This window comes from Anopheles stephensi, chromosome 3 (assembly GCF_013141755.1).
Source record: "Anopheles stephensi strain Indian chromosome 3, UCI_ANSTEP_V1.0, whole genome shotgun sequence".
Classification (NCBI taxonomy): domain Eukaryota; kingdom Metazoa; phylum Arthropoda; class Insecta; order Diptera; family Culicidae; genus Anopheles; species Anopheles stephensi.
This window is the reverse complement of record NC_050203.1, coordinates 40584566-40607173: the sequence shown is the minus strand read 5'-3', so window position 1 is coordinate 40607173 and position 22608 is coordinate 40584566. Positions and strand designations below refer to the sequence as shown.

Here is a 22608-nt window from a genome sequence, read left to right as displayed (position 1 = left end):
AGTCCTGCGTACAGAGGGACAGTTCAGACGAGATTCCATTCCTGGTCCTATAGTGGAAAAATCGAAGCCACTACCACTTATGCTACCGGACCATTCATACCATTTGAAATTACATTAGCTGCTCTGAGTACTATTTTGTTTGCTTCACGAGCCTGCTTTTTCCAAGACTTTTCAAAACAACCATTTCACTAGATTCGATACACCTTGACGAGACCATCTCCTCTTCGTACAGTTGAATGCCAAACGCTACCGCCGTTGCTTGGGTAGGCTGCGCCGTTTGACTTTGGCTAGAATGTTTTTAATTGAAGTCGCGTTTTGAAGCGAGTGCTGGAGAAAAGACCTATTTTCTACGCTTCACCCATCGGTCACCAAGTGTTGGAGTGTTGGAAAAGTGGCATAAATAGCTGCAGCGTGCGGTAGTTCTAAATGCATTGAACGCTGGCTGCTGCGCACAATATTAGCATTTGCATTTCGGAGACAACGCGCTATCGGATCCGGCTAACACGATGGAAGGTAACGCCAACGCAAGCATCCGTAGCGCCTAGTTTGGTTCCCGATCGATAAACTTGGTGAATGGAGTGCATCTTTGCGAGAGGCACGATTTCTGGAGGCCTAGCTGTCCGACCAGAGACGGTCCATGTGGGACCTACGGTAAAGGTGTACGGAACGGCAACATTGCACCCCGTCTGATCCGTAGTTGAAGTTTATATTTATAATTAAACCGCACAGAGAGCCAATGGCGTCAGAGGTCTATGTGTGTGGGTGCGTGTGTATGTGTGTGTGTGTGTTTGAGGAGGCGCACTGTTTACGTTTGTGGTTGCAGTGAAACAGAAGGCATCAGTCCCGGACGTTACCGTGCTCTAAACAAACGAGGGCCAGTACAGGCCCTCGTCATCGTTGCACAAATGGTGTGGCATATAGGGAAATACGGATAATGAAATTCACATCTGGCATGAATGAAATTAAAATTCCACGGGATTCCGGTCGTCGTGCTCACTGCGGCCCGTGCTACCGTTCTTCTTCTGCCCTGGAAGTGCTGCATACATTCTTATCGTTCGCAAATAAGCGGTTTAGCGACTTGCGTACTCCATTTTAATTGTATTTTTCCATCACTCTTATTAACATTGCTCCTCTTCCGCTCCCTTTTCCGACAGCTGAAATGGATGAAATCATCGCTGGGCTGAAGAATGCCACGCTGGAGAAAAGTTCCGAACGTGCCCTACCTTTGCTGAAGCAAATTTCCGACTCGGAATCGAACCTCTGTGATAAATACGACATTAAGAACGATCTGCTCGAGCTGCTCCAGCTCGATAACGTCGGCGTGCAGATACAGGTGGCCCGTTGCATTGCCGAGGTGGCCAAAACCGATAATCAAAGAACCAAGTTCTCCAAGGAGGACGTCATACGCCGGTTGACGGAGCTGCTGCAGGTACCGGCCAGCGCGAAGGAAAACACCGCCAAAGACGCTTCGCTCGAGCTAGCCACACAAATCTGCCGAGCGCTGGGCAATATATGCTACGCAAACGATGATGCACGCAACATTATTAAAGAGCTGGGCGCCGATAAGCACATCTTTGCCCTGCTCGACTACGACGTCGACACGGACGACGAGGATCGCGACCAGTTCGTGCGCGTCCGGTGTGGGCTTATTTCGAACTACCTCCTGGGCAGTGACGAGATTGCCGAACGGGCGGTCGAGCTAAAGCTGATCGACAAGCTGGAGAAAATATTGACCCGCTGTCTGGCGAACGTAGACCAGCACGAGGAGCTGCTGCTAAGCATTCTGCCACCGTTAAGCATTCTGACCGAGCAGATCAGCGACCTCTACTTTGCGCCGTCGCTCAACAGGACGATTGCAAAGATATTGGCCAAATGTACCAACCCGGACATTGCCGAGTCGTGTCTGGCTTTGCTGCACTACGAGGCACAAAACGACGACGTGAAGCTGCTGCTGGCGGAAGAGGGTCTGTGCGAAACGATCTACCAGCTGCTGGAAAAGTACAAAACGTTCGCCAACACGGACGAGGCTCGCGTGCTGATGAAGCTGGCCTGCGATTTGATCGTTCTCATACTGACGGGAGGTAAGTCGCGGGTTTTTTTTCCAAACTTTCAATTCTCCAAAGTTCACCGAAAGTAATGGCCCTCTTCCGATGCCTTGCAGATAAATCGATGCACTATCTCTACTCGACGCCACTACTGAAGTGCATGGAAGATTGGCTGGATTCGTACGATGTGGAGCTGCTTACTACCGGTGTGCTTGCGCTGGGCAATTTCGCCCGTACGGACAGCCACTGCATTCATATGGTGGAGAAAAAAATTATGCACAAACTGCTGTGTAAGTGAGCAACGGCCAAAATCGTTTATTTGATTGTTTTTTTAACCAAAAAATCCCCTTCGCCTTTATTGTAGCCATCTTGGCCAAAAATAATGGAACCGAGCACCAAATGACGCTGCAGCACGCGCTACTGAGCACGCTAAAGAACTTGGTCATACCGAAACCGAACAAGGCCGCCGTCATAGAGGCCGGATTGGTGGAAATAATTTTACCAATGCTCGAAATCCACCAGGCGCCAGTAGTGTTCAAACTGCTCGGTACATTGCGAATGACCGTCGATGGACAAGGTAACTAACTGTATTGCTTTGCACTTCCGTTTCGCTTATCATAACCGCTAATCATCTCGATTGTAGAGAAACTTGCCTCGGAGCTGCTGCAGAACGAAAAGCTAGTCAAACAGTTGGTACACTGGAGCCAAACGTCCGAGTTTACGGGAGTGCTCGGCGAGTCGTTGCGGCTGATGGCTTGGCTGATCAAGCATGCGTACCGCCAGAAGGACGCCGAACACCCGACGCTGGACGATACCGGGCTGCGAAAGTTCGTCGCAACGGAGGGAGCCGTGGCCAGCATGGTCGGAATGCTCGCCTCCACGCATCTGGTCATGCAAAACGAGGCACTGATTGCGTTAAGCATCTTGACCACGATTTTCCACAACAAAACGGCGTCCGAGGGTAACACGCTGGACGAGCTGCTAGTAAAGGCCGGTGTGGGAGCGAAGCTGGCCGAGCAGATCACGCTGAACGGGGAATCGATGACGAAAGAGTTGGTCGAAAATCTGCAAACGTTCGTCAAGCAGCTGCACGCTTCGAGTGACGCACTGGTTGCGCATTTGCGGGAGCACAATATAGACGAGCTGCTAAAAACCATCCCCAGCTTGGTGGAGTACTGTACGCTTTGAACGGCGGCGGCAGCTGCGGCGTCAATCAATGCACACCACCATCCGGGTTTAAAAAGTTTCCTTTGGACTTTACGAATCATTTGGTAACGATAGTGAGGGAGTGCACAAAGAACCGAGACTGCTTCAAAGCTGCGATGCATTGTGAAGGACCAGCATGTGCTTAATTTACACACCCGAAGCAATAGACGTTTACTTACGAAAGAAAAAGAAAAAAGGACACAATGAACACACGTACACGTAGTGTAGACTTTTTTTTTGTAAGCATAGAGGTGGGCGCGATTATATTTAACAAACGAAAAACCATTAACAGTACCGTTTATGACAATCTGAATAGGAGAGAATCTACCTTTAGGATTGGGTAAACACAAGTTTGGTTTACTTAAAATAGCGTAAAAGTGTGAGCAGGGCGGACATCATACACCCAGTTTACCCCCAGTGAAACCAATAGAACGAACGAAACACAAAAACCGCACCACCACCCCATATGTTCGGCATGTTGTTATGCGGGCGCGCTTGTGTCAGTGGATAATCGATATGGTAGCAGTTTCGTTTGCCGTGCACCGATTGCAATATTTGCGGGCATTATCAAGAGCAATTTACAGTGTAAGCTTTAATTTACAACGGCAGCGTGAGGGAGAAGGGTGGTAGGCAGGATTAGCGTTAAGCGGAAACACGTTTCAGACGTTGATATAATGGAAGCGTGCATGCCCACACCGGTTCGTTTGCAAGTTGTGAAGCAAAGAAACGAAGGTATAATTTAACCAGTTGTAAAGTAAGAAGTTGTTGAAAACGAAAGGAAAAAAATGCGATCAAACCAAAACCCAGTGCTACACACAACATCGACAACCCCTTCAACCTTTTCATACAAGGCAGACACAAACACAAACCGTACCGGAAGCCCGTTGGATTATTTTCGGAGCATTTGAAAGCGTGAGGCAAGCTGCGGTTGGGCGAGGTAGATGCATTTTTAGCAGTGTTTAAGAAGAGATCACATTTGGAGATGGCATTACCTCGATTAGCATGCACCGTTACATTCACTGCTAGCACAGTGAATGCTGCTGATACACAAAGCAGTGTGCACCATCACCATTAATAATACCTTTTTAGGAATTTAGAGGCGCGTGAAATGTTCACTTAACGAAGCCGAGATATCGTAGAGCAGATATAGCAGTAAAACATGCAAAAGGATTATGCTTAACAGTTGCTCTCTCCTTCTCACTCACTCTCTTTCTCTCTGTCTTCTTCATCACCAACCGATCTCGGAACCGATATTTCGGCGGTCCGAATAATGATAACCGCTGTCCGTTTAAAGAAAAGCAAAAAAAGTAAACACTCTCTTCCTTCCACCTAATAGAGATATGATAGGTATATTTTTATGCGCGGCCACCCTTGTGAGCCCTTAATATTTAGCTAGATAGTAGATTTCGCTGGCCGCCCGGCAGGAGCTGGGTGGCCGCTGCTTACAATTAGCCCCGTTAAAGCTAGCAGAGATATTAGCGTCTACGTAAGATCTTATTCTTATAACGAAAAAAAAAACAAACAAACAAAATCAATATCAAACAGTATTTTACTGCATTTCATTACTAATCTGATAACCTGACGGACAAAGCCTCGAAACTCGACGTTACATGCGTGTATGCGTACACCACGAACATATACATACATATATTGGAATAGATATATACATACACAGCATAAGTATATATACACATAATGTTTGAGTAGCCGTTTGGTCCCCACCACTTTGATACGCGGAGCATACACAGTTGTTTGCAAATAAATCAACAAAACAATGATAATGAAACGAATGCGCAAAAGCAATGTTTTACAACACAACTTAAACGATAAAGTCCACACACTTGGACTTGGATGCTAAGGAATATAGTGATACAGTTGAATTTCCGATATAGTTGAGAAATAGAGCGGGCGAGGTGGTAGAGAATGGTACGGAAGAGATAAGTAAGAGAGAGAGATTAATCAAATTGTGCAAATGAATTTTCCTTTCCTAACTCTGCACACCTTTCTCCTGGTTAGATGCGCTGAGCTATCTGGAGACTATCTGTTCTAACGATCCTTCCTCCTTTGAAAATGGCACAACAACCATACATAAGAGAAGTATGTAGTGAAGTTGCTGCAGTATTTATCACGTCCGACAGGAAATACGAATTATTATGCTCGCTAGGACACGTAGTGTTGGACCTAGCTAGGCACAGAGACAAGGCATACATCCCGTTAACTGTTATGCTACCAACTTCAACGATCAATCCCAATTAGTGTAGGGCGAACGAACGCACATCCTCAGCATTTAAAACGGATAGTACGAAAAACCAGGGAGTGTGACCATTTGAATAGTCAGCAACAACCAGTGATGAAAACAAGGGCAATACGACGAGTGTTAATCAGTAATAGTCAAACTTTCAACTGACATACCAAAAAAAAAAAACACTTTTGTGATGTTTCGTTCTTCACTTCTTTCACTTCTACTGACTGGATTATTTATTTTCGGACTTTTTCGGCTTAATAAATTTTTTAAAATACTACACACTAATTGCGCATCCTCCTGCATTACTTCAAAACAAACGAAACCACACGCTGGAATGGTGCCGGGAATGAGTCGGGGGTTTTGGTAAGTTGTAGAACATGGATGGACTAGCTTAAGCGAAGGAGTGTAATGGGTTGGGGAAAATAATGAGAAATCGTGATCGTGACAATTCAGGACTAGAACAACTACAAGTGAGTAGAGCGTTGCCGAGGACTTTTGTAGCAAACTTTTGTAGTCAAATGGATGAATTCTGATATTGGTAATATATTGGGCTTAACGACCTGCTTGGGCATCATTAAGGACCCCGCCGGCTGTATCATAGATCTACTAGAACTCAATTATATATAACTTGCAGTTGGATGGATAGTCAGTCCTCGCGACGGTCCAGATGGGAATCGAACACCCGATCCTGCCGTGTTAAGACCGGTACCTCTGTTGCCTCTCCCAACGAACCACCTCCCCAAAGTAGCAGACAAGTTCACGCTAATAAAACGACTAGTCTTCTGCAGTCATAGAGCCTGTTATTCCTACTTTACTGATTTACCGATTCGCTGGCTTCTATCAACCTAATATATCGGCCATTCTGGTGGGCGCATCCAATACCTAAGTGATGGTCTCACCACAGTACCACGTCGCCTTTGGAGATCACGACGGTCTTAAAGGATTTTACGAGCTGGGTTGTCCGATGTCATTCTAATAACGTGACATGGCGGGTCTATTGCGCTGCATAACGGTGAGATCAATGTACTGCTTGTAGAGCTTATCATTTCAACAGATCCTTTGTAATACTTCCTCCTGAGAGGGTTACGTCAGTTTAGACAGAGTCCATGTCTCAGAGGCTAATCCGTGTACTGGGACCATAAATGTTCTGTAAAGAACCTTCTTTTGTTAATCGCGACAAGTATTTTGAGTGAATAAGATTCCTCAAGGGGGGGGGGGGGGGGGGGGGGCGGTGGCCGAGGTGATAGCGGTGCCGGTCTTCACACGCCAGGACCGGAGTTCAAATCCCATCCAGGGCTGTGAATACTTTGCTACGGGTAAAATCAAGTCGCAGAAAGCAAGAAATGGCAGGCCGAGACCTTTCAAGGTTGTAGTGCCAAGGAAGAGGAAAATTCCTCTGGCCGTAGTAATACCGGGTTCTACAACATCTATGTTGTTATGTCTTGACCTTTAACCCCAGATAGATGAAGATTTAGACGACTTCTAATGTGTGATCACTTAGTTATACAATACTTACTTATCAGGCGCTACAACCGCTTTGCAGTCTTGACCTGCTGCAACAATCCTCGATACCGCTCACGGTTCAGCGCCGTCGTCTGCCAATCCGTTATCCCGGCCGTTCTGGAGTGGGCATCAAGGCCATAACTTCATCTCAAATTGGGCCTTCCACGCCTCCTCTGTCCGTGTGGATGGCCTAAAAGGAATTTACGGGCTGGGTCGTCCGGTGTCATTCTCAGGACATTTCCAGCCCACCGGAGCCTGGCGAGTCTAATTCGCTGCACGGTGGTAAGATCATCGTGCAGCTCGTAGAGCTCGTCATTGTAGCGGCTCCTCCATTGTCATTCCAAACATACGGGGCCATAAATCCTTCTGAGCATCTTCCTCACGAACGCGGCTAAGAGGGCTTCGTCAGTTTTGGACAGAGTCCATGCCTCAGAGGCGTATGTGAGTACTGGGACTTTAAATGTTCTGTACAGTCCCAGCTTCGTCCGTCGCGACAGGTATTTAGAGTGGAGAAGTTTCCTCAGGCTGTAGTATGACCGGTTGGCAGCCAGCACCCTTGCGCGTAGCTCAACATCAATGTTGTTGTCGGTGCTGACTTTTGACCCCAGATAGGTGAAGTTTTGGACGACTTCGAAGGTGCGGTCACCTATCTGTACATCACCCCTGCGTAAATCAGTGTTTGTTAGCAGGGCCGCTGGTGGTGCCACCATCATTTTGGCTTTCGCTTATTTAACCTCCAACCTGAAGTTTGAAGCCGTTCACTCGATCTTTTAGTACGCTTCTGCTTCGTAGAATAGCGTTTAACCATGTGTCGTCTATGTCGTCAGCGTATGCCAGCATCTGAATTGACCTATAGCAGACAGTTCCCTAAGTTTCGCCCGGTTATTTGGTTTTCACCTTTCGATAATCCTCCACCCCAAGATTTACGATGATGATCGAAATCAGAGCAGATGCCAGGCTTTGGATCGATTAGATAGATGCTCACCTCCGAGTAATGGAGGCCTACTCAACCACCAGCTTAAAAAGAGGACTGGCATCTCCCAGCACTCTAGCGCAAGCCCTTTGTGATAGCAAAGGATCTTGAGAGCTTTCTACCTATCTTGCCCAGACATGCCCAGACATTTTTACAAGCCGGGTAAGGTTGGTCGGGAGCTCTTTGTGTTTAATTTCGTTTATGTTGCATGAAAAAGATAATTGAGGTTCCGAGTTTGGGTGAGCCTCAAGCGAGAACTGATTTTTACTCTTGAACCCATTTGTTCTGTTGAGAGTCGTTCTCAAAGTATTCAAAGAAGTACTCTAGATTAAATTTGAAATGAAAGACGAAGATGAAAACAATGGATATTGGCGGATTAGTTTTGTGTCTGACTGGCCGGCTGTGTCAATGGTCGATTTTTAAGGAGTCGCTCAACTAGGACGAGTTCTCAATACGTCACCGATTACACCGATTTTAAAAGCATAACGATACCCAATTCGTAAGGACAAATTTATTACTCTAATCATTGCAACGTTGCTTGCGTACTTGCTATTCCTACCCAGGAGAAAAGATTAAAAAAGTTACCTTCGAAACATAGCTAGAGCCACGAATGCCTCGCAAATGGGTTACGTTACGTGGTTGCAGAGGGCGTTAGAGAGATTTAACTTTTTTTTACTGCTCATATTACCCACTTAACAGGCTCAATCAAGGCCCGGTTCATGTGCCTAGTAACGGTGACGATTGTAATGCATCTGCGAAGGGGGCGGTTGCTGAGGATTGCTGATCGGGGGTGGTCTCGCCGATGGGTACCCCTGCGTAATGCTGCCGCCCTTCGGTAGCTAAACGGCGCGAGAAGAAAAGAACCGGTCGTTGCGTTTTGGTTGTTTTGCAATGAGATACTGTGTACGGTTATATTGGTGCAAAGGTATGGAAAGCACATAAAGTTACAATCGCCAAAACTAAAGTCATGAAACTCGGGGTGATGGTGTTAAACGTAAATGTAAAGTAGAGTAATGATGATTTGCAGAGGACAGTCAGCCTCCAGTGTTAGAATGTTTGCGCGAATGTGGCGGATGTGGAAGAACGGAAGCAAGACGGAGGGCGAAGAACAAACTAAATAGATACGAAAGCGTGAACTGTTTATTTTGAAAGTTTGTGGTAGAAGACACACACGCACACAGAAAAACAAAGTCCGTCTAACAGTGGGTTAACGTTAGAAGTACGGGCGTTCCTGTATTAGTCACCATGCCTTTTACTAATACGGCGCCAACCCTTCTAAATTAAGGATGTTTACATGTGGTTTAGTAACGGCTTCGGCTCATATTATTAGTCATATAGAAATTGCCATACAGTGCCAATAATATGCTTCGAGAGAGTAAGGGTTATCGAAAAGAAACATAAAAGCGCAAAAGAAAACTTAAATCTGTTTCTGTGCACAATGCTGGTGTTTCTTCAGCTCGATACACACATCTCGTGATAAAACAGGGGTTAACAGAAGATGGGAAAAACTCTAAAAAGTGCTACAGAAACGTAATCGTGCGATGCGTGTGAGTAGAGTGAGGAAAGAAAGCGATAACCAAAAGCTTCAGCTATACTTTGATAAGTCAATGGCGCTTACTTGCTGATTGGTAGCAATCGTGTGCATCTGTATAGCACCGGGGCGTAGACTTTGCGCGTAAACGATCCCCTCCGGCAGATGCGTGGCCACAACACCCGGCGGCGCCGGCTGACCCAGCGGACCCTGCAGCTGGCGCAGATCCTTCCGGTCGTCGTGCTTGCCCAGTTCGATGTGATACGGCACGATGCGCTCCTGCGGTATCTTCTCGATCGTGATCGTTTTCATCTGCGGTGGCGGCTGCTGGCTGTGGATCGCGGCCGCCGTTTGATCCAGATTAATGTGGTAAATCGTTGCCTGGGACGGCGGCATCGGTCCCACCTTCCCGCTAAGCACCAGCTGTTCGGGTTTCGGTTGTGGCTGCGGGGGTCCCGGTTGCGTTGCTATGTCCACGTACTGGCGCATCGGGATCGTTAGACTGCTCTGATAGGGGTACAAAATCTGCGGCTGCGGCTGCCGGCCGTCCTGCAGGATCGATGGTGGGTTGGCTGGATAGAAGCCAACCGGCGGACAGTATTGCGATTCTGGAATGGGGACAGAGACAAGCGATGGACATTATTTGCCTCGCACCAAGGGGACGATTTGCGCGTTTGCTTGTATTTTACATTTTAACTATGCTGATTAGCAGTATTTCTAAGTGATTTTTTTATACTTATGAGTATTGCACACACACACACCTTCACACACACATACATACATTCACACAGCGTTCCACACGTTTAACTATATTTACAAACGCGAGCAATCTGTACTTTGCCTTTAAAGCCCCAAACGAAACATTATTATTCCGAAACGAGCGCAAATGTTCTGCTGTTAGTATGATCGTGTATCATATTTACAAGGCCTAATTGACAAAACAATACAGGGCGTCGCCCCTGGTATCGTCCCATGACTAACGTTTTTTAAACTCTAAATCACCGTATTAAAAGAAACAGAATGTCCTTTGTTTATTCGTAATCTACGTGTGTGTGGTAAAATATGCAAACTCTAATCAGCCCGTGTAAGATCAATCTAAATTTCAGTCCTGGCAACGACCTTACACCCCACCGAACAAGTACTTAAACTGCATTACACATTTACACAAAGCTCCATTTGGCACTATCCGGTTTTATGAGGTGTTGTGCCAAAACAAAATTACACTTTTGGTAACCAAACCAAACAAACATAATCAAAAGCGTGATGGAGTTACCGAAAAAAAAAACATACGCTGTAAGATGATACGACATTCATGTGAAGTGTGAAAGCTCTACCAATTCACTAAAGTAATCAAGTAAGAAGGATGGATTTACTAAACACGTGAATGTGGGCCAATCCGTGCAAAACTAAGCCGTAAACAGTATACCGATTACCCGAAGCATGATTGAATGATTCGTCGTTGGACAATAAGGAATCAACGAGCTGGTATGGGATGGGAAGCGGTGCATTGGGTGTGTAAAAAGCAGGAAAGCAAAGTCAAATGTTATTCAGAGCACACACGCTAAACAATACTTAATCGCATGAAGGAATATTAGGGAATTGGTAAAATGTGTTACATCAAACTAATGGGACCACGCAATTTCTTTACTACTTTTTTGTCTCCAAAATAGTTGCAAGTTATTGCACCTCTTCTCTTAAAAGAGTTCAGGCTAAAGGTCATGCAACTATTTTGGAGCCATAATCGCGCTGATGATGGCTTATTGGTGCATTGAGCAATGAATTAAACAAAAAACAATGCAGATGCTTATTAAAATATAACAGGAAAATACATAATAGACAATACTGAATTCAACTCACTGTTCCACAAAACGGCACGGGCCACTTCTCCGCCCCGTCTACCTTCCTCGATCTCTGTCATTTAAAAATTGATCATTTGAAACATGAATCGGAAACGTATTCGTAACGAACGAGAGAAATCATACGGAGTGTCAGAAAGAATGGAAAGAAGAGAGAAAAGAGAAAGAGAGAGGAAGAGAAAAGAAGAGAAAAAATAATGAAATGAAAGAAACGGTTTTTTTTGGAATGATACATAAATTAAAGATAGCAAAACCGGACGCTCGGAAGCGTCACAACGGGGGCGAAAAAGGATGATGCCAAATGATGCAATATTAGTGGAATTTCATTGCCAGATAGCGAAAGGAAAACGGAAAACATTCGTGAATTTATGGAAAAAGTCTTGTAAATCGCAGCGAACCACCATCCAGAAATGGGAGGTCCCGCCTTTCGAACAGTGGGGACAGAAGGCTAGAAACAAAAAGGTATGATTAAAACATGTAACAATTTCGGTCAGTATATGCAATGATCATCCAAAACCGAAATGGATGAACCGGTAAGAGGGGATGTGGAAAGCATAAGTCCTCGGCGTAGTGCCCTGAGTGCACACGCCCTGCACACCGCACTCGCCCGTTCGCGAAGGCCGCCCTGCTGTTCGATTCCGCGATCGCTACCGCGTAGACTGAATGCATGCGTTTTCGTGTACTTACTCTGCGGCGGCGGGTAAGGTTGATTGTTGGGATTGGGCTGCTTATAGTAGCCCTGAATGTGCTGCGACGGTGAAGGGCTGTGCGTGCGTTTCGACGCATGCACCTGCGGATTGCCCTGCAAGGTGGGGTAAGCGTCGGTGAATATGCGTTCCGACGAAAGGAGAACTTCAGGTGGACTCACTTTGTGCATCATGTGCTGCTGATGCGGTGGCATCGGCCGCTGGGGTAGAAAGATCTGTTGTGGAATATTTTGGATGGCAAACATCTCGCTGAAACGGTGAAACAAAACGGCACACATTAGTGGTACGTGGCGTGCGGTCGCTCTGGCCTTACTCTAGAAGGATAGCTTACTCTTTCATCTGCCGCTTCCTATTATCGTCCTCGTTCAGCACTTTCTTTAGCTGCAAAAACAGCTGCTGTTTTTCGTTCCGTAGCTCGTGCAAGTTTTTCTCGAGCATCAGTATCTGTTCCTTCGTTTCGCCAAGCGTCATCACGTCCTGCTTTTCCCGTTCCTCTCGTTCCCTTCGAAGCCGTTCCTCCTCTACCTCTGCTTCAAGCTCTGTAAACACCGATCATTTCACCGGTTTTTAGTAACCAATTTACATCTTGCGCTGTGCATCGCTTAACAGTACCTTGCTTTTTACGTTCACGTTCTCGCATAATGTGTCTTTTCAGTGCATTCCACAGTTTCTCTTCCTTTTCTGTTTTGGCCGCAGGCTGCGTCGGCTGCTGTGCGGGCATCTTCAGATACTTTTTGGCACTCATTCTGAACCGATTTTACAACAACGATATGGTAGGTTCGTGGTAAACTACACGACGATAACTAAGCATAACACTTCTTGAGGCACAGACACTTTTTACACACCAATTTTCCTAGTTTCTCGCACAAGCTGGTACGGTGGTGCTTACCGAAATGTTTGTGTTTGCTGTTTTCAGTCTCTTTGCAAACGTCATAACGCCAGCCCGGTGAAAAATGTTCTACAATGCAACACAATCAACGCACCCAACATTTTTTTATTTTTTATGATGCAAACAATCTGAACGATGTGTTGTAAAACCGAATGAAATAGAAATTGGATGTTAAAAACAGAATTTTTGTTCAAAACAGCGCTTTAATTATGTCTCAAGTTTTTGTACTGATCGCCACCTGCATTGTATCACCTTTTTCACTGAGCCATTGAAAGATAATAATGTGTCATTCGGTTGTTGTTTGATGGCTCGTCGGCTTGCCAAATTGTTCGCCTCCCATTTGCGCCAAAACATAAGGTCAGTGGGCGATCATACACAGAAAACCATGCCGGAATCAGAAGGAAAGCGAGGTGCCTTTATCGTGCTGGAAGGATGCGATCGAACCGGCAAAACCTCACAGTGCAAAACACTCGGTAAGTACTGCAAATACACCGTAGAGCAATCGGTACCGTATTGCAACCGGCTTTCTATGTTTTGCAGTAAACAAACTAGAGGAAGCGAACATTAAGGCTCGGTACATGAACTTTCCTGACCGGTCTACGCAGAGCGGGCAGTTGATAAATGGCTATCTTACCAGAAAGGACGATTTCACCGATGAAGGGATCCATCTGTTGTTCACACTGAACCGATGGGAACGCATGAAGGAGATGGAGAAGGCTCTCAAAAACGGTGTTAATCTGATCGTCGATCGCTACTCGTACTCGGGCGTTGCGTTCAGCAGCGCGAAGGGCCTGGATTTGGAGTGGTGCAAAGCACCAGAAGCGGGACTGCTAAAGCCGGACTTGGTCATACTGCTTACACTGTCGCCGGAAGCGCTTGCGAGACGAGGTGGCTTCGGAGACGAGCGTTACGAGGTTCCAGCGTTTCAGAAAAAAGTCATTGAGAAGTATGGCTTGCTGAAAGACGATCGGTACTGGAAAGCGATAGATGCTGACAAAACGTTCGACGATCTAACGGTGGAGCTGTATGAAGAAGTGCTGCGCACAGTTGAGAATGCTGGCGACAAGCCGCTAGAGAAATTATGGTGACCGGCTTTTGCCATCCAGTGTGTGTCTTAAGACAACAAGAAAGTTATTCGTGTAAACAGTTTTATTTTAATAGGCAAAGATTCCAGAAGGGCATAGAACGTATATTGCGATAGAGAGGTATAAATGAGAGAGTATCAGCAAAGTTAAGAAACGAATTAAGTGCATTTAATAAACCCCTAATCAGTATAGTAACGTTTTTTCGTAATAACAACAAATAACAATTTAATTCGTAATTATTTTGGCCAACTCCCACCCCTACTCAATATAACTGGCATTCTGAAAGCTGTTAAAATCAATCTGCGAAATATTAGCGGCTTCAGGAGATTAGCAACAAGAAAGGGAAAAGAAGTAGCATTTTCACCGGGCGTACTGACATAACATCGCCATGTGTGTACATATTTTTCGATGATTTCCCGATGAAAAAGCGTTCTCATAAACCACCGTTGTTGATGCCTCGGCAGGTCGACTGGTTTAACATCTTTTGGCCCAGATTGAACCAAATTGCTGATTCCTATAAACATTTGAAGCCGTATAGCACGGCCGAGCAGATTTAATTGTTTAGTTCCATTAGAGAGAACTTCGGTCTGGGCGGTATTTCTGTACGATACGAATTGTACATAATTCTCGTTCTTTGAATGTTTATCCCATTAAGAACGCATTTCTTCTTCACCTTCTTGTAAATCTGGCGCACTGGCTGTAACAATAGAATAGCTAGGCACTAGTGCATCGTTTCGGAATATGATAAAAAGCTTGAAACACCGCCATGGTTGAGTATCCCTGACATCGGCTGTCGAGCAAAAACATCGCTCCGCTCGAGTTTTGACAGCTTGGAACGATGATTTCGCGGTGTTTTTCCCTCAAACCGATGATGGGGGACTCTTGCTCTTGCCGTTTTACCCCTTAGCGAATGAAAAGCATACGCATCTTTCTGTGATTGTCCCGAACTGTTAGTGCGTGTAAAAGAGCGATTGTGGCATCGATAAACATGCGTCGGAGTGTTAGACTGGTGAAAAATCTCGCATCCAACTGATCCCGGATGGCGTAAAGCTGTGGCGCCCGCAAAAGGCTTGCGTATCCTCGGTGCCTCTCCGTGAGAAAGGTGCGTGCGTATATGTATGTGGAAGAGGCTGTGTATATGCGTGCAGCCGTCGGACGGCGAGCATAAGCGAGTAGAATACCCCGTTGACGGCATAACGATTTGGCAGATCGATTTTTACACAATGCGTACACGATTGTTGTAAACCGGCGATATTGGGCTGCAATATTCTTCGTTCTGCCGGACGATGATCGACAGAAAGCTGTAGAGAATAAAGACGACCACCGACCAGAAGCAGGATTGATGGTCCGTTCATGCGTCCGACGGACGGACTGAAGCTTTATCCTGTTTGCTTGTCCGGACATCGGTGTAAGGGAACATCTATCGTCATTAGCAAGCTTTTTTTCTGCGTATGTTTTCAAACATAAGATAAATTAGGCGGACAATTCCCTCGTTCTCTCTACCTGCAAGATGCTGGTTTAGTGTAAATGATTCATGCATCATACGGTTGAGCCGGTAACAATGAGCTTTTAATATAGAAAAAGAAAAACAAATTAAGTGCTGCGTCGTCGTCGTCGTCGTCGTCGGTGTGCTTACGGCAGTGCAGGATACGGCGGCAAAATGTGAAATGTGTATCCTTATGTTTGTTCTTCAGTCGAATGGAAACGCTTAAACAGGCTCCCTTTTCTATCTTCTCGCCGGATTGTAGAGATTCTTCACAGTGGTATACGTAGTGGTAGTAATTACTGAATCATCGAACCGATCATCACATCGACGCGGCTAATGTGTTAATACCGCAACGGGAAGCCAGCACTCACTAATGTCCTATCTACCAGCGCGTTATTACAGCGCATAAAAGTTAGCAATGTCTGGCCACAATCCGCCACATGGGCGACTGGGACAACCGAACACTACGTGGAATCCGTTACAGGTATGGCAGGCTACACAACCGGTTCGATTATCGAGCATCACACCGGAATGCGCAAAACTTATCCCGTTCCCGTTCTAGGTCCCGTCGTACGTTCCAAGACAACCGCAGTTAGCGCACATGTCGAGCGAAAGATCGATGGCCCGCTCTCCTCTAACGTGGCCTACTCCACCAACGACGCATCAGGATAAAGTGTACAACCTAATGACCGGAAATCTGATGAATGTAATTCCGTGCGCCGAAGCTCGGTCCGTAACCAATGGAACCTAATCGTCTCGTGTCCGTTCCTCTTCTACTTGTAGAACCTTGAAATGAACCCGCTATTGCAAGGATACGGGCGAAACGTTGCAATGCCACTGGGATCGGTTGATCTGAGCCTGTCGTCTGCCTCCCGAAGCACACCGTCCCCGAAAGGGGTCCACAACAATAGCCAGCCGGCTGCCACGGGTTCACATTCGTCACATACCTCTTCGTCTTCAACAACACTGCCATCAAACATTCCCACCAGTGGCGTTCACAGCATGGCCGGAGATGGGGGCCTTTCTGGAAGGTAAGGGAAAAGGTCGCCAAACGCCTTTACATTTCTCTTGATTTCATTTCGACTTTTCTCTCTATTCACAGTAATCACCAAACGCGATCGAACGCTCCATCCTCGGGCGGAGTAATCCAATCGACCAATGTGGCAGCACTGAAAGAGCGCATGCATTGCACCGGTACCGGTACCGGTGGCATGCCATCCAGCGGGGCCGGAACCACCTCCAATAACTTCGGCATGACGAATACAATCAACGACGGTAGTGGTAGTGCGATGGGTGCGAACATTGTACGCGGAGGAAATGGTTTCGGGGCCGGTTTGAGCAATCGGACTGCCAACGATCTGGCCGCGCTAGTGTCGGGCGGTCTGTTTGTGAAGGACGCAAAGCAAATCAACAGCGAAATGGACAGTAAAAATGGTCGTGATTGTGTAAGTAGACCGTAGCCGTAGCGTGCCTCTTCTGAGGGCTGGTGCTAATGAACGAACTGCTGTTTTCCCTTTCCCGAATAGTTTTCGCACCTTTCCTGCACGGATTCGGCCGATCTGGTGAAGGAGTTCGTGTTGCAAACGATGCACTGTAACGCTCTATCGGTTTCACCTAAGCGAAGTATGTTCTGTTTATGGCGTGCTCGAACCGTTCCGGTCTAATCACACGTTTTGTTGAAAATCCTCAGCATCCCCGGCAAGATCATCGCAGGCCCAGTCGGGCTTAAGCCCGAGCAGAAGTCGAAGTCCGCCGTTAAATTTACTGCTAGGCCCGTCCGCCATCGATGGAAAGCTGGACTGTTTGAATAGTACGTTTCCCTTAGCGAGCAGCAACACGTCCGTGCCATTGGCGTCGTCGTTGAGTTCTGACGCAGCGGTGCCCTCGACAAACATGGACGCAACCGATGTGGCCACTGTAACGGCTCGCGCCCTTGGTTCGCTGCTCGCTGGAACGGCCGCTAGCGAACTGGCTACCGGCGCCTCGACACCTTGCCCACTCAATCCTTCCGCTTCGCCAACCGGAAACAGTATGGCGTCGAGCGAAGATTCGGTCGATTCGTCCAACAGCCGAAGTAACAACGCACGAAGAAGACGGAAGCCGGAGAAAACGAACAAAATGAATGCGGTGTTCCCGCTCGAGGACGGCAAATCGCTGTTCCCAGTGGCAAAGGCTGCCGATGGTGGAATGGACGCCGACATGGATGAGTTGGATAGTTTACGCTCCAATCACACCGCACGAACCGATATTACGACCCTAGCGATCGAAGGTATTAATGCGCTGAGCCACGGTTTGTCCGGGGCGCAGTGCGATCTTAGTCAAAGTCAACCGCCGGACAGTAATGCCAGCGGGCATAGTACGCCGCACGATATCTTCCTGCCGCTTCACGCACAACGAAAGCCCCTCACGGACACGGCACAGGACCAGCATCAGAAGCTACTACTAGAAACCCTTATCCAAAGCAATATGAACAATAATGGCACCAGCACCAGCGCGGTAGTGGGAGCGGCCGGTACCGGTTCACAAACATCCTCAGCTGCAGCGGCAGCAAACAGTTCAGGAGCGGTGCCGGTTTCGGAAGCGCTGGGGTCATCCGTCGGTATGGATGAGTCGCAAAAGCAGAGCACGAGTGATTGCGAAACGATTGACAAAATTGCCGCCATGGTGTCGTCTACGAATGCGCTCGCTACGAAGCTGCTGCTGGACAAAGTTACAGAATCAACGAACGATAATGGCATTATGAACTGTAACGGGCCAGTCCAGCAGCTACCGCCGCCGGCCAAAAACACGCAGCAGGAAGCGAAAAACGGTCACAAGGGTGAGAAAAAGGCAAATGTTTCCGACAGCAGCTATGAGGAGGTAGGGGGAAAAGATGTGAATTTGACGCTCGGGAATCAGACACTAACGCGGGACGATTGTCTTTTGCAGGTCGAGAACAAGCTGGAGGAAATGTTTGCGGGCATCGAAGAGCAGCCGGGAAATGGGGTAGAATTGAGCGTACAAAAGCGGTCTCCGAAGGCTGGTGGAAACCGAAGCGCGAACAGTCAAACGACCGGCGTATCGGACGGTGACGTGATGAACCAGCTCTCGAACGATTTGCTAGCCGGACCGTGCGAAACGGTGAACAATCCGCCGACTAGTAATGCGGCCCGATCCAGCAATGGTAGCGGGAAGAAACCACTGACCCCAGCACAAAAGCGTAGCATCGGTAGCAAAACGGCCACCCAGTCGGGGGAAAGCATAACCACCAGCACGCCGGCACCGGCGAAACGCAAACGGGGACCCAAGAAGAAACCAAACGCACACAGCAAACTCCCCTCGTTTATGGAACCGGAAGGCCCTCCGCTATTGGGTCTGAAGGCTTTGAGCGGCAAGAAGAAGGGCAAAGCAGGGAAGGCTGCTGCCGGTACGGGTAAAAAGGGTGGGGCAAAGGGAGCAGGCAAGGGAAAGGGAAAGGGAAATAAGAAGCAGCAGTATCGCGAACCGGTTTCCGGTGGAGCATGGTCTGGTAGTGCCGGGTCCAGCAGCATCGAGCAGAGCGGGAAGTACAAGGGGCCTTACGTGCAGGTCAAAGCGGACGGTTGCCACACCGTCATCAATGCGCCCCTAAACGAGGAGGACAGTGACAAGACGCAGAACAAGACGAAAAAGTTCGGCAACAGTCTCAACAGCTCGGAGCGAAGCAAAATTCGCGGTCTGCACGTGAGCACGCTCAGCACCAAGTACGATGCGGACACGACCGACACGAGCTGGATGTGTGTGTTTTGTAAAACGGGGCCGCACAAGTTTCGGCTGGGCGATCTGTTCGGTCCGTACATCATCAGCACGGCTTCCGGCGAGTACGAGCAGAGCCAGATCGATGTGGATTACTTCAGTGTGCGAAGAACGCGCGAAGATCTCGAATCAAATCAAGCGAAGCAGAAGCGTGCGGCGGAAAAGCTGAAAGAGCAGCAGCAGAGCGGTGTAAGTAGTGCCTTTGTGGCGCACTCGCGCGAGCCAATCTCAATTAAATATTGAACTCTCTTACCCCTAATCGGTTTCAGTCGAAGAGTAAAAAGCGGAAAAACGCAGCAGGAGTGGCAGTGAATGCGGCCACGACGACGCCCGTGGCAGGACCGAGCAGCTCGAAGGAGATGACGCTGAAGGAGGAGAAATGCGACGAGGTCCACCGGCCACAGGAACAGCAAGCTGCGAGCGAGATTTTCTACGGCATGATCAAAGCAAGTGATAACACGTACGAGGTGTGGACGCACGAGGACTGCCTCATCTGGGCGCCCGGCGTGTACATGGTGGGGACGCGCATCGTCGGGCTGGAGGCGGCCATATGGAATTGCTGCCGGCATCAGTGTGAGTTCTGCCGGCACTACGGCGCCGTGCTTAGCTGTCTGCATCAGGGCTGTCACGCCAAGGCACACTACATTTGTGCCCACAAGCAGAGCTGGAAGATGACGGAAGATTTCCAATCGTTTTGTCAACTGCACGCCGGCCACGAGCCGGCCGATAGTGGGGATGTGGTGGCCTCGAGCAGTAGAGAGCTTCCTGCTCCTGCTGCTGTTGCCGCTGCTGGCCCACCTGCCACAGCACCGGCGGCCAAGCAGCTTAAAAAGGAAGGCAAGCCCGGTAAGGCGGCAGTAGTTAGCTTGACGACGAGTGCGTCCTGAACGTCCATGTGATTGAAGGTGGATGGGGATCGCATTCAAGAGATATGACTGATCGAGTGAGAATCATTTTAGCTAGCAGCTGCTGCATTTACCGCGTACTGTAATGCAGAACAAATGGGGTGGGGGGGTAACACTCTAAACATCATGGAATTGAGCAAGAACTGCGCTTGGCTGGCAGCACACACACACTGTCTGCTGGCGGCACAGCAAGCGGTAAACAAGAAAGCTTTTTATAAGATTACTGTTTAACAGTACCGTGTAAAATGTAACGTGTTCATAAGTTTGCACATAATCACTTAACTGCTAGAGATCGAACCCTTCTCGTCACCTACTTCAGTATATATATATATACATAGTGAACGAACGCAGTGCTCTGCCGCAGTGCTTGTCGCGCGTTGTATTTGGGAAGGGTTTATCCGTTCCGTTGACCGGGCAAAGTAACTGTTTTGCTAGTTTGCTTTTTTGTTGCGTTACATTGCCATCCTTGTCGCTCACTGTTGTACGTCTCAATTGATAGATGTCGGTCAAAATCAGTCGCTTGTCAGTCTCTCCCTACCTGTAGGGCGTTGTTTTTTTCTTCTCTATACGTATTTATGTTTATGCCCGTCGATAGTCACAGAATTGTACTGAAAGTGTATGATTGTATTGCTATTCGTTTAACTGTATGTGTCGTGCCGGAAAATAAGACAAACATTGAAATTGTGCCCCAAGCACACTCTCTTAAAATGCTAGATTTTCCATAGCAAAACAAGCACAAAAAAGCAATGGTTTCGTGACAAAAATAATATTTATTTCGTTTGGAAAGATGAGCGTGTGCGTCTGAACATGTTGACAACATTCCACTTCTCCCTGGATAGAATACTCTGACCGTGGCTCCATCCTAAACGATTGGTCCTGTACAACTGTTTCGTGTGTGGAGACGCCATACAGAACCAAAAAATGGCTTTCACTTTCGCTGTATGTATGTGTAAACGAATCTCTCCACATTTTGTTCAATCAACTTTCTGGGACAAGGGCCAAATATCATTGTACATAGTCGTAAATTTATTCGAACTGGTTCAGTTACAGGCTTAAGTTTTAATCCCGTTGGTTCGAGCGGTTAAACCATGCATACGCGCGCGTGTGTGAGTGGAGGGACTAGTAAAACAGTTGATTTCTTCCGAAGCAGAGACACATGCGAATTTTAATCCTTCACGAGCGGATTCAGGTGCGCCGGAATGGCAATGTGTGTTTAGCTTACAAAACATAAACATATACTTAAAAATGCACGTAAGATGGATACAAGTTTTAGTTTAATGTAAACCATATATATATATGGTTATATATGAGACCATCGCTAGACGTCGCCATGATTCTTATACAAAGATATTTTTGTATTTGGAGATGTAAATGAGGCAAAGGCAGGCCGGAAACACTACGTAGCGTCATGACAAACATTTTATTCTCTAATGAGCCATAGTTTACTTCGACTAGCGTTAGCGAAACTTAGTGGTCGCAGGTTTTGTACTATAGGAGAGCAGCGCGTGTGCGGGGCGATAGACGATAAGATATTCTACCCTCGTGCATCCTGGGCAATTGTAACGAACAAAGCGGATAAGAAAAAACGTTGCCGATTATACCGCCGAACGTGTATAAAAAAAAAAAACAGCTGCTCGATCGACAACAATCACGCAACGATCAGTGTTCCACAGTTTTGGCCAACATTCTTCAGTATGCCACGGCGCTTGCACAGTTGTAACGTAACGTTGGCGGAAAGCGAAAGGCGAACGGCAAACTAATGTAAGTTTGTAAAGACAGGTTCTGTGTAACATTTGTCGAATGCATGTGATTTACCGTTTAAAAAGAAGTGTAAAAATATTGGGGGGAAAAGAAGTAAAAAAAAAAACAGAAAGAAAGTTATTTAACAAACAGAGAGAGAGAGAGAGACACACATAAACAGATCAGATCAGTACAGAGATAGTAAAATACAAAGAAAATAAAATTTAAAAACCAGATCAAACTCTACTGTAGAACGTTCGTCGTTTTTTGCATTAAAATCGAACAAATTTCTGATAATAAAACAAAACAAGTTTTATGAAACGACGGCCTACCTATCATTCACTGATCGGGTGAGGTCTCTATCACTGTTACATCGATTGACATGATTTAAACATTATTGTTTTGCAAACTTTTTCAGATTTTTAGGCCTGCGTATGTATGCTTTTAAACGCCTCGACGTGTGAGTTCACGATCACTTCTGATTGCTGCTAGAACAAATGAGACTCTATCGTACATAGGTGATCTACGCAACAGGTTTACGACCAACCCAACCGTGATTCACAATCTGCTAGAACGATGGAATGTGTGTTTCGTTACTCAGTGACTTCCAAAAGCTATAGCATCATCCTTTGATTGATTTTAAGCTGGTGTGGTTGCAACGGG

At 47.0% G+C, this 22608-nt stretch overlaps 4 protein-coding genes across 8 annotated transcripts; 3 read left to right on the top strand and 1 right to left on the bottom strand.

Moving 5' to 3' along the window:
• Positions 1 to 257: 257 nt before the first annotated feature.
• LOC118512018 (rap1 GTPase-GDP dissociation stimulator 1-B) lies at positions 258 to 5781 on the top strand. Its single transcript, XM_036055797.1, has 5 exons — positions 258 to 513; positions 1155 to 2081; positions 2162 to 2335; positions 2410 to 2622; positions 2689 to 5781. Exons 1-5 carry the CDS (start codon positions 507 to 509, stop codon positions 3231 to 3233), a joined length of 1866 nt encoding a protein of 621 aa, XP_035911690.1. The 5' UTR covers positions 258 to 506; the 3' UTR covers positions 3234 to 5781.
• Positions 5782 to 8463: 2682 nt separating this feature from the next.
• On the bottom strand, positions 8464 to 13083 carry LOC118512015 (G protein pathway suppressor 2). 4 transcript variants are annotated; one of them, XM_036055793.1, is made up of 7 exons: positions 12679 to 13000; positions 12398 to 12605; positions 12228 to 12315; positions 12047 to 12161; positions 11361 to 11414; positions 9591 to 10111; positions 8464 to 8811 (listed from the first exon to the last, which is right to left on the bottom strand). In XM_036055793.1, exons 1-7 carry the CDS (start codon positions 12809 to 12811, stop codon positions 8698 to 8700), a joined length of 1233 nt encoding a protein of 410 aa, XP_035911686.1. In that variant the 5' UTR covers positions 12812 to 13000; the 3' UTR covers positions 8464 to 8697. The 4 variants fall into 4 exon arrangements, with proteins under 4 accessions (XP_035911686.1, XP_035911684.1, XP_035911685.1 ...); XM_036055791.1 differs by having other exon boundaries at positions 12047 to 12315; positions 12679 to 13083; XM_036055794.1 differs by lacking the exon at positions 11361 to 11414 and having other exon boundaries at positions 8618 to 8811; positions 12679 to 13025.
• Positions 13084 to 13225: 142 nt separating this feature from the next.
• On the top strand, positions 13226 to 14235 carry LOC118512017 (thymidylate kinase). Its single transcript, XM_036055795.1, has 2 exons — positions 13226 to 13428; positions 13496 to 14235. The coding sequence occupies exons 1-2, from the start codon at positions 13260 to 13262 to the stop codon at positions 14041 to 14043; spliced, it is 717 nt and encodes a 238-aa protein (XP_035911688.1). The 5' UTR covers positions 13226 to 13259; the 3' UTR covers positions 14044 to 14235.
• Positions 14236 to 14882: 647 nt separating this feature from the next.
• Positions 14883 to 22266, top strand: LOC118512014 (uncharacterized protein CG5098). Of its 2 annotated transcripts, none has more exons than XM_036055789.1 (9): positions 14883 to 15142; positions 15789 to 16010; positions 16089 to 16232; positions 16310 to 16557; positions 16629 to 16971; positions 17053 to 17149; positions 17217 to 18385; positions 18455 to 19489; positions 19570 to 22266. In XM_036055789.1, the coding sequence occupies exons 2-9, from the start codon at positions 15945 to 15947 to the stop codon at positions 20185 to 20187; spliced, it is 3720 nt and encodes a 1239-aa protein (XP_035911682.1). In that variant the 5' UTR covers positions 14883 to 15142; positions 15789 to 15944; the 3' UTR covers positions 20188 to 22266. The 2 variants fall into 2 exon arrangements, with proteins under 2 accessions (XP_035911682.1, XP_035911683.1); XM_036055790.1 differs by lacking the exon at positions 14883 to 15142 and adding an exon at positions 15153 to 15448.
• The last annotated feature ends 342 nt before the right edge of the window (positions 22267 to 22608 follow it).